This window comes from Armigeres subalbatus, chromosome 2 (assembly GCF_024139115.2).
Source record: "Armigeres subalbatus isolate Guangzhou_Male chromosome 2, GZ_Asu_2, whole genome shotgun sequence".
Classification (NCBI taxonomy): Eukaryota; Metazoa; Arthropoda; class Insecta; order Diptera; family Culicidae; genus Armigeres; species Armigeres subalbatus.
The window spans coordinates 305,087,602-305,107,267 of NC_085140.1; the positions used below are offsets into that span (position 1 = coordinate 305,087,602).

The window sequence follows — 19,666 nt, forward strand, 5'->3', positions numbered from 1 at the left end:
TTACCTAATCGTAAATTCCCGGGAAATGGGGGGTGCCTTGTAAAAATAATTCACATTTTTCATTTTTTTACAACGCCAATTTCATCAGCATATCGAAACTTCTCATCAACGTTAAAATAATGTTTTACACCTCTCTGCCCATAGTTTCCTGTGCAGAGAGAACAGAGAGACGATGGTTGCTTCAAAACGACGACTGACGATGAGCGCAGTCAATCGCGAAGTGAAAGCGGCGACAGCAAGTAGGTAGTTGCTTTTGGAACGATCTGGTTCCATCTGTGACGACGGATACCTTCCAGCTGCTGTCGAATTGTGGTAGTGTAGTTCGCTGGTTGGTCATAGCCATAGTGCACTGAGGTCAAGTGCATGTATTAGATCTGAAAATTAGAACAGGAACAAACCCGGCTGCATCAGAATGTCCACCAGTAGTGACAAACGAGGAAGCCGGAATGTAAGTATTTTGATATGCAAGCAATCGTGGTTGCAAACTCCAAAACATTTCATTGTGATGACGTCGTGAAATATAGGTAAAGAGCAACAACTTCGTGCAATTAAAACTGCTTGCAAAAATATTGAATGCGGATCAGTTAACTAACTGATTAAACAGGCGTTAGGGTGTAACAAAATCATCGAAGAATGAAAGCTCTTTACATTATCATTTCTAGAACAGGTTAAATGTGGTTAAACCACATTTCAAAAGTTACCATTAATGAATTCAGTATCTGAACTGATGTTTAGCATAAATGAATAATTTAAAACCCTTGTCACCTGCGGAACTTGTTAGTTATAAAACAAATTATGTTGGATACGAGAACATTATCTAACATTATTGGTGTTTATGCACAAAATTATTCAGTGTTCGATAAAAATACAATCTTGAGCCCACTCAGATTCATTTTCCAAATATTAATCTGGTCTCTAGTATATACCTAACTATAAAAAAGATAACAACTACTTACTTAGTATGTACGTCCTGATTAAAGTGAAACCTTGTGACTAGAGCAATAACCCTACCTAATTATGGAAATAAATGACATCATGATAGACGAATAACATGATGAACATATGTTGCAGTATCAAGTGAACGGTTTTTCATTTTATTGCAGAAACGGAACAAACCGAACCAAATAATGATGGACATAGCATATAGCGTAGTGTTCAACATTTTCGTTATAATACATCTGCTAATTGATAAACTGGTTGAGCTGGTGTTAAAATGGTACTGGGGGCCGAGTCGCGCACGATGTCCACCGCTGCAACGGAAACGTATCATAGTGACCTACAGTGCGCAAGAGCTTGCCAAAATGATCCGAACCAAAGAAGTGACCTGCCTCGAAGTTGTCACCGCCTACATCGATCGTCTGAATGAAGTTAATCCGGTGGTGAATGCCGTAATCGATGGGCCATTCATTGAGGCACTAGAGGAAGCCAAAGCGATTGACGATCGCCTACAGCGGGGGCTCATTTCGGACAATGAATTTGTCGAAAAGCCCTTCCTGGGGGTGCCTTTCACCACCAAGGACAGTACCGCCGTTAAGGATAAGCTGCATACACTCGGTATTACCGCGCGCAAAAACGTGAAGGCCAAAGAAGACGCCGAATGTGTTAAGCTTATGAAGGAAGCTGGAGCTATCATTATTGCTACGACGAGCATCCCGGAAATAAATCGATGGTAAGGAAATGATAACGCGCGTGTTCATTAGAGTATTCCAAAAAAACAAATCGTTTTAAAAATTATGGTTTTGCACTAAATTAAAAAAAAAAATGCAGAGAGAAATTGTGTAAAACTAATCTTTTTTTGAAAATGTTGTGCAATGCATATTGAAATTTCAGCTAAGTCTTACTTTTGTTCAAAACTCTTTCGATTAGACGACTTGTTTCATAATTATGAAACTTTATGGATTGATAATGTTCCTGCATTAGGGTTCCAATGTTTTGTGTAAGCAGTGCTTTTTCGGATACCCTAGTATGATCAGCTGATCGATTATGCATTTCTGTTTCTCTCTATCCTAACTAGGCAAGAAACGAGAAACAATCTGATCGGCCAGACCAATAACCCCTATGATAGCCGACGCACTGTCGGGGGCTCTAGCGGAGGAGAAGGAGCTCTTATTGCAGCGTGCGGCACTGCCTTCGGATTAGGTTTAAAATTATTTACTCTTACCAATTGAGCGTCGTGGTTGGGCTGTCTGTAATTGCACACGCTTGGGCATGCTTTTTAGCATTCACTGTTGTAGCATTTGTTAACACTCAGTCTTGTTTTTACTTGGAACCGGTTTATATGCTGTTATCACTATGTGACACCTATCCTTTTTCTATAAACACGACCGATGCTCGGCGTGGTGGTGGTCTTTAGTTGTCAGTTTTTTCATGCTATACGCTTCTCCACTTTTGTGGACCGCACTATCTTAAAACAATAATGCTATGCTACTCTTTTTGCGTTTGCTTTTCTTTTGCTAGACTTGTGATCATTGTATTATTTTGTAAATAATTGTTTGTGTAAGTAAATTTTTGTTTATAAGCATTTAAACTGGGTTTCATTTTTAGGTCTTGTGAAATGTCTATTTTAAATATCGTTCCATTTTTTACTGGCTGAAATAATTTGATTCTTCAGGTATATGACATCATATCAAGCTTTCGAATTTGATTTTTTATCAAGTTATAAACTGTTCAGATAACTACCTACATACAGATGAAGAAATATAATGTCATGCGACAGCTATTGGCTCTCTAAAATGTGATAGTTTTCAAAAATCTTTATAATCCTCAGGAACATTCTCAGGAACCTAGCAGAGAATACATTCGAACCGCTTTGTTGTGACATTTTTGGCCAAAATGAGGTTTTTATATATTCTGAATCCTCGTTTAAAAATACGTATAGGTACCAACTGAAAAAAAAAACATTTTTCTTTAAATGTTCTGCATTTTTTAAGTTATGCCTGAAAGTATCGATCTGTGTCAAAGAATTTTAAAGTTTCGGTGCTAATTTCTTTAAAACAATTTTTTGCTGTGTAAAATTAATATGATAAGTATGATACTTAATACCGTCTCAGCAAGCATGCTTTTCTATGTTACAATACGACAATTTTTGTTGTTGCATTTTATTTAGCATATACCAGAACACGAATAATAAAACTGACTGGTTCAAATAATGTATACTACGGGGCAAGATGAGTAGAGTATTACAACGGGGCAAGAAGGTAACCCATCAATGAAACAATATTTATAGGATTTTTTCAAATAGGCGTAACTATATTTGACCTTGAAATTTGAAACGGCTAATACTCTTCCAATTCAGCATATTTCGAACAGATCAATACCAAATTTTCAAAACGACTGATCTGCTTTTGTAAACAAATATTCAAACGTCGATTTTTCGAATCTGAGAGCACTTCCACGCAAACAATGAGTATCAACAGGTAGTCGAAGTCTTCACCTATGTGTTGATGGGGGTGCTCTCAGATTTGACAAATCGACGTTTGAATCTTTGTTTACAAAAGCAGATAAGTCATTTTGAAAATTTGGTATTGGACTGACGTTACTACTAGATAGATCGGAATCTGTTCTTTCTGTTGGACACAAAAATTCCTGAAAGAGTTTGAATTAAGAGCACAATCGCCGTTCCAAAAATCAAGGTCAGAATCAATTACGCCCAGTTGAAAAATGTTCCTAAATTTCCATCTGAAATGTATTAGAGCATCAATATTAACAAGAATAATAGCGTTATATGGAAGATATTGATTTGGAAAATGTATTGGAGGTAACCACTTTCCCTTCGATGGGACTCGAACCCATGACCCTCATACAGTACGCTAGACTGGTGCTTTAACCAACTAAGCTATGAAGGACCTCCGTCGGCCTTCGCAACCTAGCGGCTACTGAACGAGCTCGAGATTCCCAGATTGGACGCATAGTCAAGTCACTCGCAACCCAACTAACATTTAATGTCAACTCGTCTATACGGCTTCAAGCTGAATATGTGTGCTATACATATGATCAAGAACTTCTATTCAATGCTTTTACCAGCAAATCTGGCGAATCTATTCAGCTGTTTTTGACGTGTCTGCACAACTACTTTACAGCATGTTACACAGTTTTTTCGCGATCTTTACTAAACCATTTAGTAGTATGATTCGCTTGAAGGGCGCTTATTCAGATTTTTTGAATCTGTTAGGTAAGTTTTAGACAGCCACTGAATTCAATTTGATTAAATATTATTTGAGAGGAGAGTAAATTTCGGGAGTTTATTCAATGTTGTTTTTTGAAAACTCAAATATCAATTTTGTTGCTACCTAGATTCGAACTCCTGATCTCCTGATTCAATGGCCGCTGCTCTGTCTTCACCGTCACTTTGACATATGTAAATAACAAAGAAAATTATGGATGTGCTTCTTCGCATACCCTATAGGTTGTTTTACTAACGCTATTTTCAGATTCATGCTGTATAAACGTTAGAAAGAGGCCTACATGCTGCTTTCAGCACATAAGCTTAAAAATTATGCTTTCAGCATTATTTCAACCATTATTCAAACATCTATCAGCATGTTCTGTTGGCTAACTTTTATCCATCAATCCCTGAAATTGTTTTTAGGCAACATTTTCTCGACCTGTATAGATGCTACTTTGCTGCTAATCGTTTAACAGTAGCCGTCAACAGAAATATCGCTTCTAAATGGCTTGTTTTCTTACGCTATCTGCTAGCATTAATGACAGCGCTTTGTCAGTTGCTATAAGAGCAGGTGAATATCTTTGTAGCTGCATTACAGAAATCAATAGCTCATACACAGCTCCGGCAACAAAAATCAAATGTAAACATAGCGGTTTTGACGTTCCATACTGATATGCTATTAAAAGAAGCAGTAATAGGTTTACTTAAACGTTGTGTAATCTTCAAAGGTACAGAAGTTGCCTAAAAGCTTGTTAGTTCATTTATAGCGCCATTACGCTATATTGTTAGTGCTATAACAACAGCAAAAACGTTTTCATTGTGAATGCTACTCACCGTAATATGGGAAGTTGCTAACAAGCAACTCAGTTACATACATGAGCTCTTAACCGATACGCTTTGTTGCTAATTCAGACAGAGCTGTTTTATGACTATATGAAAGCTGCATAAACGATAAAAGATTGAATATATTCGGCACACTGACTATAGCTGATAGGTATTTGGGTAATAGTCGAGTTGAAGTTTAAGGGATTATTTGTGGAGGCTTTTCTTTTATTCAGCATTGGCTGCTTTTATTCAAATATTATACAGCCAAAGGCTAGAAGTTGAAGCTTTTAGCACCAAAAATGTTAGTTGGGAATCCATTTCTCAAGCCAATACCAACTAAGCTATGAAGGACCTCCGTCGGCTTTCGCAACCTAGCGGCTACTAAACGAGCTCTGAGCAGTGTTGGTAAAATCACTCATAAATCTCAATCAACGACCCCATAAAAAATTTGACAGCTCCGAAATTTCACGATCATCCGACGAAATCGGGTGCCTACCAGATCGTCCTATTTTTATACCGACGACGTCGATTGTCGTAGGCTACATATTTTCGTCGTCAGATTCATTGAACGATTATAACGTGAGCAATCGGTTGCCTATTTCATCGGTAAAATAATCGATTGATTGTGTATTTGGTGCTAATTTTGATATATTCATGAACAGACGAAATCGAATCCCCATGTTCATAAACATAGAGTGAAAAAAAAGTAAGTATTTGATATTTAATAAAGTGAAGATGACCTTTTTTCTAATATTTTCGTGACGTGACATTTTCCGGAGCATCCTGGAAGGAAGGTTCTTCGCGAGGTTCTTCGGCAGTAAGCGATTAATAAAGGTAAGTGATCACTTTTGATCGATATTAACGTTTCTGATTCCCAGAAGAATTGAAATGTTAGAATACAAATCATTTTCAAAATCAACAAATATGCAAATGCTACAAATATGCAATTATGAGCTTGTTTTAAAATATCTTGTTATTTAAGTGTTCATAGACATGGCCATGGCTTCGTGGATGGCCGCGTACACAATTACTTTTTGCAGTTGAAGAAGACCTGAGGGCGCTCAATGTTCAGGGCGACTGGAAGCGATTGGCCCAGGATCGAGTCCAGTGGAGAAGGATACTCCATTCGGCGTAGGTTCATCGAAGAGCTGTAGGCCTTCAAGTAACAAGTAAGTAAACATGGTCTCAAACAATTTCCGCCGGATTTCAATTCCCTTTTATTTTAAATGATGCCTAAGTATTGATTTTCCGTGATGAAGAATTCGTGTATCTCGCCACTTTAAAAATACATGAGGATAAGATCCGCGTACCAATTGAGACTATTCCAATCCAGAAATATCCTCAGATAATACCATAATTTATGCTTTTTTACAGAATCATGAAGTTCCTGCGATGACACATATGCCACCCGATTTGATAAACCAAATAATCCCCCTATTTCGTCGGATTCCATTATTTTCCACATAGACGAATTTATAGATTTAATCTAATTTGCTTAAAGATAAAATAAAATAAACCGATTAAACACCATTTTTCGTCTGATTTTATTATTTAAAAAACCGATCAATTCACAGATTTAATATGATCTGCTCCATGATGAAATGTGTTAACCCGATTAAGGCTGTGAACCATTCCAGCGAATCGTTTAACTTTTAGTTAAAATTTGACAATTCGATGGTTATTTCTCCGTGGTTAAAAATAACCCTGCTCCGGAGCATGGTTAGATTTGACAGTTCGATAGTTAAACTTTGTTCGCCAGAAAATTGGCGCCAAATCCATTTTGTTCCTAATAACTATCAATCTGTCAAAACTCAAATGGGTCGGCTTTGGAGTAAAATTTTAACCACGATGGGAAAATAACCATCGAACTGTCAAATTTTAACTAAAAGTTAAACGAATTGCTGGAATGGTTCACAGCCTAAATACCCTATTTCATCATGATTTAATTATTTTCCGCACCGATCAATCTATAGACTTAATCTAATTTACTCCATGATTTTATTTAATAATTCGACTAATCACCCTATTTCTGATTTCAATAGTTTCCATACCGATAAATCTATAGATTAAGTCTGGTTTGCTGTATAATAATATTTAAAAACTCGATTAATCACTCAATTTCGTCTGGTTTCATCACACATCATTGAAATCGAAATTGACCTATTATTCACTCGATATAGTAGACGTTAGTCTACCGATTTCGTTTGGCGTCGCGTCGGTTGTAACCCCTGTAAAAATCCCATAAGGCTCGGTGAAACAATTTATAAATTCGTCGGGAATAAAATAGGTCGATCCTACCGACGAGAACCGATTTAGTCTGGGGGAAAATCGGGAGGATTTTTTATGGGGGAGCGCTCCCGTGCGAACGAAATCGTCTGCGAATTTAAAGGAATGCATCACGCTTGAATTTTTCATGCCAGAACGTATCATTTCACTCATTTGCCAAAAAATCATGTTGGTTTAAAAACGGATTTGAAATCAATTTGGGGGCAATTTATTGCTTATATATAAAAGAGTGTCTAATATTTTATGCGACAAACGTCAATTCAATGTTTTTAACGAAGGAGAACAAAAGAAAACCTACGATGATTCAAATGGATGATTCAACTCATCCATGAGTTTTTAGGTACTGAGTTGGGTACATTTCAACTCAGGCTTGATTTGAATCATCCATGAGTTTTGAGATTTTGAGTTTTTACCAACACTGGCTCTGAGCTGAACGAGCACCAGTCTAGCATACTGTAGGGTCATGGGTTCGAGTCCCATCGAAGGAAAAGTGGTTACCTCCAATACCTTTTCCAAATCAATATCTTCCACATAACGTACATATTCACATATGAGTTCTCATAACATTGTAAATTAACGTCCAAGTCGGGTGGTTTAATCCCCGGAAATAGGCAATTAACTTTGATTGAAAAGAATAATAGCTTTTAATGCGCATTGGCCATATTAAAGCAATAAAAATGTTTTTGAGATCGATAAGTTATTATTGCTTATTGATTCATACCATAAAAATCACATTGAATAACAGATAACAGTTTAAAATTTCAGTAAATTTGACAATGTACGTTACTCAATAGATTCAGTACATAGTAAATCATAATTTATTGTAGGTTTTAGCATTTGCTAAACTCGCAGCGGACGCGAAACCGTATTCATATTTTTTTTTGTCTTTATTAAGGAGACTTTCAGCCCTAGGCTGGCTCGTCTCCAAGTCGTTTTCATAATCTTTTTATCACTTCTCAAGCTTATCCAAGCTTCAATACTCTTTAGGAGGCAATCTGTTAGACCAAGACGAACCTTTGCCATAAAATACAAATTTCGCAAATTGGACGCGGGCAATTGCATCAATTACTTCCCTACTCCTACACTGCTAGGAGGCAAATCAATAGCCCGGTTATATTTTAGGGATTAAAATCCAGCGGGCAATTATGGATTTATTATATTTAAGGTACCCCGGGAAAAGTGAAAATACGGGGTAAGTGGGTACTATGGCTGCCGATTAATCGGTCTTCTTCATTGGCATTACATCCCCACACTGGGACAGTGCCGCCTCGCAGCTTAGTGTTCATTAAGCACTTCCACAGTTATTAACTGCGAGGTTTCTAAGCCAGGTTACCATTTTTGCATTCGTATAGGGGTGGTTCAATAATGATGTCACACGTTTTAGGGGGGGGGGGGTCTAAGATTTTGTGACAGTACATATACTAGGTATACAAAAAAGCGTGACAGAGGGGGGAGGGGGGGTCTAGAAATCTGAAAAAGTAGTGGACGTCATAGTTGAATCACCCCATATCATGAGGCTAACACGATGATACTTTTATGCCCAGGGAAGTCGAGACAATTTCCACACCGAAAATTGCCTAGACCGGCACCGGGAATCGAACCCAGCCACCCTCAGCATGGTCTTGCTTTGTAGCCGCGTGTCTTACCGCACGGCTAAGGAGGGCCCCAAATTAATCGGTGTACGTTTTTAATGGTAACAATGTTCTAGAAACATGAAGCAGAACTCTAGATTGCTTTGAGAATAGGTCGTATGTGCAAAAGAGAGATTCTCTTTGTTCACGCTCTCTTTCGCCAATAGATCGGCAAGTTTAGCATTTTCTGCTACATTTTCACTTTAGCACGCTAGACAAAGTTATTATCTTTAGATGTCTGCCAAAAAATCCAACATAAATTTGTGTATAGCTTTGTAATAATCGAAAGAGAATGTAACCGAAGAGAGGCTCTCTTTTGCACATACGACCTATTCTCAAAGCACTCTAGAACTATCAACGAATTCGCCTGACACACAAATATTTGGAATCAAACCTATTTGCGGTACCATACTATAATGAATGGTATTGTTTAATCATGACATTAAACTACCGGCAAAAGCTATTAGCTACTTTTATTTTCATTCAATGGATTTCCAACAAAAAAGTCGTTTCTAAATTCATCATTGATGTGGAAAGTGAATATTTTGAGCAATTAAATAATTGTGTGACATCGAAAACGATTTAAAAGTTTTTATTTAAACCAAAATCTGCTATTTTCACTTGCCCTTGAGTTTTAACATACATGAAGAAAGTGGGAAATATTTGAACAATATTTTCGATAGAGCCATTTTACCTGTTTTAAGATTGTTGTCTAGTGAAAAATAACTTCGACAGTCATATATTATATGGATCTAAATCCAATGCAATGGATCTAAATCCAATCCAATGGCGAGTTCGATTCTCGGTCCGGTCTAGGATGTTTTCGGGTGGGAAACATTCTCGATCCTCTGGGCATACTGCCCGCGTCCAATTTGAGAAATTGGTATTTTATGACAAAGTTTCGTCTTGGTCTAACAGATCGCCTCCTAAAGAGTATTGAAGCGAGGATAAGCTTGAGAAGTGATAAAAACTCAAAGGTGCAGCCCAATCGGGTTGTTCACAAAGGTGGTTGAATTTATTTATTTATTTATTCAGACTAAGGCCGAAGTGGCCTGTGCGGTATATAAGAGTCTTCTCCATTCGGCTCGGTCCATGGCTACACATCGCCAACCACGCAGTCTACGGAGGGTCCGCAAGTCATCTTCCACCTGATCGATCCACCTTGCCCGCTGCGCACCTCGCCTTCTTGTGCCCGTCGGATCGTTGTCGAGAACCATTTTCACCGGGTTACTGTCCGACGTTCTGGCTACGTGCCCGGCCCACCGCAGTCGTCCGATTTTCGCGGTGTGAACGATGGATGGTTCTCCCAACAGCTGATGCAACTCGTGGTTCATTCGCCTCCTCCACGTACCGTCCGCCATCTGCACCCTACCATAGATGGTACGCAGCACTTTCCTTTCGAAAACTCCCAGTGCGCGTTGGTCCTCCACGAGCATCGTCCAGGTCTCGTGTCCGTAGAGGACTACCGGTCGAGCGTTTTGTAGATTGTAAGTTTGGTACGGCGGCGAACTCTATTCGATCGGAGCGTCTTGCGGAGTCCAAAGTACGTACGATTTTCAGCCACTATGCGTCTCCGAATTTCTCTGCTGGTATCATTTTCGGTAGTCACCAGTGAGCCCAAGTACACAAATTCTTCAACAACCTCGATTTCGTCACCACCGATGCAAACTCGCGGTGGGTGGTTCACATTGTCTTCTCTTGAACCTCTTCCTATCATGTACTTTGTCTTCGACGTGTTAATGACTAGTCCGATCCGCTTGGCTTCCCTCTTCAGTCTGATGTAGGCTTCCTCCATCTTCTCAAAGTTACGTGCCATAATATCTATGTTGTCGGCGAAGGCAAATAGCTGGACGGACTTATTGAAAATCGTACCACTCGTGTTAATCCCTGCTCTTCGTATTACCCCTTCCAAAGCGATGTTGAATAGCAGACACGAAAGACCATCACCTTGCCGTAACCCTCTGCGCGTTTCGAAGGGACTCGAGAATGCCCCTGAAACTCGAACTACGCACATCACCCGATCCATCGTCGCTTTGATCAACCGTGTCAGTTTATCCGGAAATCCGTTTTCGTGCATTAGCTGCCATAGCTGGTCTCGATCGATTGTACCATATGCGGCTTTGAAGTCGATGAATAGATGATGTGTGAGTACGTTGTATTCGCGGCATTTCTGCAGTACTTGGCGAATGGCGAACACCTGGTCTGTGGTGGAGCGTTCGCCCATAAAACCCGCCTGGTACTGCTCCACGAACTCCCTTGCAATTGGTGCTAGTCGACGGCATAAAATTTGGGATAGTACCTTGTAGGCGGCGTTCAGCAATGTGATTGCGCGGTAGTTGCTACAATCCAGTTTATCGCCCTTTTTGTAGATGGGACACACGACACCTTCCATCCACTCCTGCGGCAAAACTTCCTCCTCCCAAATCTTGGTAATGACCCAGTGCAGCGCTCTAGCCAGTGCTCACATTCGCCGTCATACCAGTCGTTTCTCTGATCCGGGGGCACCGTGCCAAGTGCAGCGGTTGCGGTGCTTCCAATGGCGGATCGAATATCTCTCCAGCCATCTTCAAGAGACGCTGCGCCTAGCTGCTCTTCCGTTGGGAGTGCCACTTCCAGCTGCTGCGCGTATTCTTGGGCTAGTCTACTGTCTTGTAGCCGCCCAATGTTAAGCCGCGGCGTCCGACTTCGACGCGTGTTGTACACCGTCGAGAGTTTTGAGCGTAGGCATACTGCAACGAGGTAGTGGTCGGATTCAATATTCGCACTGCGGTAAGTGCGGACGTTCGTGATGTCGGAGAAGAATTTACCGTCGATTAGAACGTGGTCGATTTGGTTTTACGTTTCTTGGTTAGGTGATCTCCATGTGGCCTTGTGGATATTTTTGCGGGGAAAGAAGGTGCTTCGGACTACCATTCCGCGGGAGGCTGCGAAGTATACCCAGACAACCACACATCGCATAAGAATGCACGATCAAAATCGTTTACCGATCCAAGTTTCATCAGATTCGCATTGTTGTGCAAAGCTCATCAGTTTATTTATAAATTTTCCCGCACAGTAGGCTATTTTACGAGTTTATTCCAGCTTCATTTGTTGACATCGCATATTCCTGCAATCAAACTCACATGAAATCGGATTATCAAACAGAGTTTGTTATCACAAACTACATCGCAATGCATAACGAACAAACTCGCATAAAAATCGTGCACATCGCATACACTTCCGTGCAACGTCGGATAAGAAATACACTTATATCACCTCCACTTTTGTACGTAAAAAGTGTTTTCGCGACTGGTAAGCGATGAAATTTGTGCGCATAGGCATCGCATAACATAAAAACAATTCTATTATGCATGCATTCTGGTTGTCTGGGTATGCATCGTTGGCTGTTGGCATTCGATACGGTGTGCAGACTATCCGGTCCGATGACCGGTCTATACATTTCCTCCCTTCCTACCTGTGCGTTCATGTCACCGATGGCGATTTTGACGTCCCGCAGTGGGCATCCATCGTATGTCTGCTCCAGCTGTGCGTAGAACGCTTCTTTCTCGTCGTCGGGTCTCCCTTCGTGTGGGCAGTGCACGTTGATGATGCTATAGTTGAAGAAACGGCCTTTAATCCTCAGCTTGCACATCCTTGCGCTGATTGGCTGCCACCCAATCACACGATGGCGCATCTTACCCAGCACTATGAAGCCGGTTCCCAACTCGTTGGTGGTGCCACAGCTTTGGTAGAAGGTAGCCGCTCGATGCCCGCTTTTCCACACTTTCTGTCCTGTCCAGCAAATCTCCTGCAGCGCCACGACGTCGAAGTTGCGGGGATGTAATTCATCGTAGATCATCCTGCGAAACCTAGCGACTTGCAGTTCCATGTTAAAAGCTTCCAATCGTGATCCTGTATTCGTCGCCTAGGTCTTTGCCGATTAAATCGAGTCGCATTATCTCTTATATTGTTCGTAATGATTGGTTTTCCAGGCGGCTTATTGGGCAAACCTCCTGTCTCGTCGGAGGGCCGTCGTGTCAGGACTGTTTAGCGTCCCACCTAACACCAGGACTTGGGCTTGTGCGCTTTGAGCGGCACACGGTCGATTTGGTGGGGCCTACTTGCGGATACATGCAGCTTTTTATAGAGGTTTAACAGGGCCCACTGTCAAACCCCACCACATCCTAGGCAAGCCCCACAACTCGCAGATGGCCTGGGGAGGGATCGTCAAGCCCTTGGACATAGTCCCTGCTGCCCGTAACTACGAAGTTATTATTCACTATTAAAGGCTCCCCCAGACAGAAGCGATTTCATCGTCGCGACGGCGACAACTAGTCGTCGCGATTCTATCGTTGGGTCGCTACAGGCAATGTTCTATCTATGCTTCCATACCAACGGCGACAGAATCGCTGTCGCCAAGCGATAGAATCGCGTCGTGACTTTCACGTCGCGTGTTTCTGGGGGAGCCTTAATAGATTCTACTATCTATAGTTGCGTTGCGAGTAAATCGACTAATGCTAAGTTCCAAAAATTGTGGGCACTCAAAAAACATCTGCCCCACTATGGGGGATCCCCATACAAGCGAGCGGTCAAAAATAAAATTGGACTTTTAAAGTGATTTTCCACTTAGTTTTAGCTGTGTATGGTCGAAATAGCATGAATATACAATTTCAACCCCCCTTTGGGGATCGTCTATGAATTACGTAATTATTTTTTCATAGGTTCGATTAACGTGACAAAGCAAACCTATTTGGGAAGTTGAAATTTCGTGCGTTTTCTTAAGGAGAAGGAAGGGGCTGTACAAAAACTTAGTGCAGCAACTTCTGGACATTATGGCGGCGATCATGTTAAATTACATTAATTTCATGACAGTCCGTGATATTGATTTGTTCTCACTCTCATGCCTCACAATTTGTATTTAGAACAATTTGTTTGACAAAGTACTAGGATCTGAAGGATCATAAAGCATTAAATGTTAATCAAATAATCAGAATTGAAAATAACTTTTGAAAAAGGGTATTAGCAAATTAGAAATCGCAATCCCATGACATTTTTACGTGTACAAGTTATTCAAAAAATGAGATTAATATATTCTCAAAAAATGTGGACATTCATTGTGGAATGTAAGAATGCTCCATTCTTCCGAAAAGCAAAATTCTTTTAATTTAAATAACAACACTATTTGAATTACTTTTGATTTGTTTTCATGATTTCTACAAGTTATATACAGCATCATTCTTTTTCTGTGTCAAGGTTTAAGTCTTCAATGATATTTTCTTCAATTCCATCAACGATGGAAGATGAGATAAATTCATCTAAAGTATTAGAAGATAAAGAACTTTTGAAAATCTTCAAATATTACAAAATTACGCATGGCATAAGAATAACTAAGTGAAAAAAATTTTTCCAACGTCTCCTCGTTATCCAAATCGAGCTTAAAATGGATCTGATTCATGTAAGGCACGAAGGAAAATGTCAACATTTGCCTCTCTTGATCATTTTCTTGCATTCTGAGTTCTAAATTTCTTCAACTGTTTATATTGACTTTCCGCTGGTTGTTCAGCCAGTGAACCTCAAAGTGTAGATGAGTGAATAAATATTTCCCTACCATTAGCCAGACATTCATGAACACTAGCAGGAATTTCATACGCTCCGTTCTAACTAAGATATTGTTCGTCTTTACTTTTGCAATAAACATGTCGGGAATTATTGATTCCAGGAGATTTATAAATATTTACATATTATGAAATCTCATATTTAGTTCTCCATCAGTAGCTAATGAATAGCTCAGAAAATTAGGTTTAGAGAAAGACTCAAACCACTCAAGCCCCAAACGCATTTCAGCGGAATGGCGACGGAAACGGTAAAATTTGACAGGAAATATATGAGCGAACTGTTAAATCCTTCCGTTACCGTTGTGCTGCATTGCATTGGGGGTTTTATTCATTTACTCCTTTGAAAAGTTAATTAAATGAGCTCAAATGGTTATAAATAAAGTCGAAGTTATTACCAATAAATGTATTTTGACCATACCCTTTGAGCGCATAGTTCAGTCTGACCCATTTTCAATAGGGAAACGATGGACCTAGATTTCCCGTCGAATGAAACTTGTTGCGAGAAAATCGGACACAAATAAGTGTCTAAATGGCGATTGCGTTCTTTTGCGCACATACATACAGACGCGCATGCACACACATACAGACATCACCTCAATTCTTCGCGCTGAGTTAGTTGATATATACCACTAGGGTCTCTGGGCCTTCTATCAAACATTCGTTTTTGGAATGAGCATTAACCTTGGAGTACGAGAGAGGCAAAACACGGTAAAAAACAAATGAAAAAAAATCAGAGTGACTTAACTCTGTTAATTGCAAATACTGGCAAGAAATTCTTTCGGGACATTTTAGTCGAAGCTTTGTCCTTGATGTGTATCATAAAAGAACCTGGGGATTCCTGAGGAAAAAAAGTTCTTCACTATCAAAGTTGAAAATAGCGTCGTTTTGGAAAAAATATTGCTTCCGCATTTTTTCAATTTTTTTCACAGTGTAACCATTAGTTTTGCACACCATTTAAAAGCTTATACAATAACCTTTGTAATGATGTATTAACATTGAAGAAAAACATTTAAAAATATTTCAATAAATAGTTGAAAATAAAATATTTTTCAGAAAATTTGCTAACTTTTTACCCATTTCTGACTTTGCCACCTTATATCTTTTGGAACTAGTGCACCTAGAGACTTCAAATTCAGAATTTCTCTTAATTAGAGTATTGACAATGGAGAGAAAATATTTTAAAATAATTCGGAAGACATGACATTTTCGATTAATGACCGCCCGAAATCCTATAGTGTGCCCGTGGTTTCCACTTGAAAATAATCATATCAAACAATACGATTTTTTTAATGACTTCGGAGCAAGGATGTTACCGATCATTTGATAATCTGGGTTCGATCATTTAGTTTTAGTAGTTTATCAATAACTCATTCCAGAAGCTGAATTTCAAAATGTGTTATATGGTGGACTTCGAGTGCGAAGGTTTTTCTATACATCTCTGCTTAATGGTTCATTGTTTGAATTCTACTAATAGCGGAGATAAAGCGATAGTTGCAGTTACTTATACTAAATAATAACAAAATTTCAATCATTTAGTTTAGGCTACCGCATCTAGCACTATAACTCCATTATTAGTGGAATTCAAACAACAAACCTTTAGGCAGAACATCCTTGCTTCGGAGTCCATTTTTCAATTTGAACAAACAATAGTCGGTAACATTTACAGTTACGTGTGCACGTAAAATATACTTGAATTTCAGGTGTAAACAACGTTCAGATTATTTGGAGTGCACGAAATTTTGAAACCATTATGCATATGCACACACAGACAGAACTTACCTCAGTCGAACTGAGATGATTACACCCAGGTTTTTATTACACGGTTTGGTTTTAGTCGTTTAAGATTTTCAGCGTCAATGAAACAATGAGTTATCGCCACAAAAAAATTCACAAAAAATCAAAGAAAAATCAGGTGGTATTTTAAAAGTTGTGAAAGTTCGGGTTACCCGGGAAATTAATGAAATCCAACCGTGTAAAAAAAACCTGGGTGTATTGGTATATAACATTGAGGTTCTACTACAACACTCTTCTCATATAAAAAGTTTTTTTTCAATGATCCTATGCATTCTTAGCGTACGAGAAAGGCAAAAAGTTATTTAAATTGATTCGCCAGTATAACCCATAGGAGGAAAATATCCATTAGTTTCAATTCTTAAGGAAAATTTCCTTTTTTGACAGCTGTACACCCGGTTTTGCTATATTTTTTCATATGCTCGTATTAATTTTAGGTATAGTTTTGTTACATCCACCTCAAACATGATCATTTTTTTCTTTAAAGATAGTTTGCCCCCAAAGTCGTGTTAAGGTTCCCCCAAACACACGCGATGCGACAGTCGCGGCGCGATTCTATCGCTTGGCGACAGCGATTCTGTCGTCGGTAATATGGAAGCGTAAATACAACATTGCCTGCAGCGACCCAACGACAGAATCGCGGCGACTAGTTGTCGCCGTCGCGGCGATGAAATAGCTTAGGTCTGGGGGAGCCTTTATTCTTCTCCTTGCTTATACTAATTACGCTAAAGCCATAAAAAATCATTTGGTTCAGGAATTGAAAGAAATGCCATTTATCTTTTTCAATTATGCTAGTAGGTATCCTCGGTAGGCTCTTTATAAATACTCCACGAAAACGGCAAACCAACCGTACCGTAATATGTAATATTCTGTCTCAACATGCTATTTCATAAATTCTCGAGTAAGCACAAGGGCAACGTTTGTGTTTGTGCCAAGAATGAAGCGCCGGCCAAGACTATCTGTCGTTACTCCTTGTCCGTGTGCTAAATATTATTCAATCATTTCGTGAATATTTTAGTCTGACGTTTTTAGACACATATGGAATCTTGGGGGTCCTACACTTATTACGTAAGCAATTTTTCAGGGTTTTTTGACCCCCACTCCCCCCAAGTAAGATTTTTTTCATACAAATGATATTTAATTTACATGGAGCGTAAGATATTGACCCCCCCCCCAATTCTTACGTAATATGTGTACGGTCCCTTGATTAAACGATATCATCATACGTTTACTACGTTTTGGTTCTAGGAACCGATATTGGAGGTTCCATCCGAATGCCAGCGTTCTACTGTGGAATATATGGTCATAAGCCGTCGACCAATATTGTCAACACTCGGGGCTGCTCCCTACGTACCGGCAGGGAAGCTACCACGATGGTTGTAGCCGGACCGATGACTCGCTTCGCTTCCGATTTACGGCCAATCATGAAGGTTTGCTCTGGATATATTTTCTCTCAACTTTCCAGCAACCATATTCTGCTTTATTCTATTTCCCAGATCCTAGTTGGACCAAAATCATCTCAACTCCTTAAGTTGGACGAAAAAACTGATTTGAAAAAACTACGATACTTCTACATACCCAGTTCAGGAGACATCAAGTGTAGCTCGGTGCATCCGCAGTTACAACGCGCTATGAATCGTATCGTGGAGCACTTTCAGGAAATTGCTCCCGGTGGCGTAGAGAAGGTAAGCTTGAGAGGAACCGAGAAAACTACCAACATGTGGCGCTATTGGATGACACAAGAACCGGCCAATTTTGGCACCCTGCTAGGAAACGGAAAGCCACTCACACCGTTGGTTGAGTTAGCAAAGAAACTCGTCGGAAACAGTGATTACACCTTGGCCTCCATCTACTCGTTAATCGATAGCATCCTGCCACAGGAGAATGCGGATAAAATCAAAGAAATCACTCGTCAATGTGACCAGGAGCTAACGGAGCTGCTCGGAGACGATGGCGTTTTGTTTTATCACAGTACGACCCACACCGCACCGTATCATTATTCTGCGTTCGTAAATGTTTACAACTTCAGCTATTGGTGTCTGTTCAACGTTTTGCATGTACCGGCCACTCAGATACCACTCGGTTTGGATCCCGATGGTTTGCCGTTGGGAATACAGGTTGTAGCCAGCCGCAAACGTGACCGACATTGCCTGGCCGTTGCCGAAGAGATCGAGCGGAAGTTCAATGGGCACATCCCACCGTTTATCATCGATTAAGACTGTAAGAGAGATTCTTATTTCTTATTGTTAACTTGTTTCGTTGTTTTTAATTATTCATAAGGTGCTACTAGGCTCCGGTGATCAGGTGTTATTGTACTGTAGGTGTATGTTGAGGTAAACTCAAGTAACATCAGTTATTGTTTGTAATTCAATGTTGGAATGGAACCAAATAAATATGATATATTACTATATAAACTTTTATACCCACGACGATGTCTAATAACATTTGAAACAAATTTATTAGAAATGACACTCAAAACCTTTATTACGATTTGAGTTTTATTTTAATTAGAATTTTCTCTGAGAATTATTATATGTCTTTTGTTGGTTTTTCGTCAGCTTTTAATTTTCTAGAAGTCTTTTCCAATTATACAACTTGTCATTATTTGTAACTGCTGTTGGTGACTTTTGACTTTCTACAAAATCTTCGAGCAACTGTCGAAACTATATGACTTCTTGTGAGCCTTTACTTCCTCCAAGTCACAATAGTTTCTCACATGTTTGTCGAACTCGTGCAGCATTCTTGATGTTACACTTCCGTTAAAATTCCTCGCGTAAGTCGGAATCGTGCAGCCAACGGTAAGTCGTGTGATTAAAGCGTTCAGTCTGGGAATCGAAGAATATTTTCTGATCGAACGTCTGATCTCCATGTTAGGAGCGGCTCACAACAGCGTCTGTTTCCCATGATAGAGGTGGCTGACCATCGTTCGAGTGCCAACGAGGGACTTTAAACTAAACTGTGTACATTATGCTGCATCCATCGTGTCAGCATTGAGAAGGCAGCCCCTTCAACGCAATGTAGGTAGCGTAACCCTGGTAAGGTAGCCTACCGAAGATTCTACAGTTATTAAAAATGGCATAAGTAGAGCAAACGGATTGATTCAACGGCAACAGACTCGGCAACGAATAAAGGATAACCATTGAAAAGTCGGATCTTGGGACGTGAGAACTTTGAATGAACCCGCACGTGTTGGGCTCCTGACTCGTGAGCTGCAGAAGGTCGGCGTAAGTGTGGCAGCAATCCAGGAAATACGGTAGAACTGGAGAACGTGAATTCCGGGCGGTGGATCCCATAGCGAACACTTCATTCAAGTATCACATCTACTATAGCGGCGGTGACAGAGCATAACGAAGAGTTAGCTTCATGGTGATCGA

The 19,666-nt window shown here is 39.9% G+C and overlaps 1 protein-coding gene across 1 annotated transcript; it reads left to right on the top strand.

Moving 5' to 3' along the window:
* Positions 1-221: 221 nt before the first annotated feature.
* On the top strand, positions 222-18,718 carry LOC134216674 (fatty-acid amide hydrolase 2-like). Its single transcript, XM_062695519.1, has 5 exons — positions 222-448; positions 1,104-1,669; positions 2,015-2,139; positions 17,541-17,722; positions 17,789-18,718. The coding sequence occupies exons 1-5, from the start codon at positions 413-415 to the stop codon at positions 18,506-18,508; spliced, it is 1,629 nt and encodes a 542-aa protein (XP_062551503.1). The 5' UTR covers positions 222-412; the 3' UTR covers positions 18,509-18,718.
* Positions 18,719-19,666: the final 948 nt, after the last annotated feature.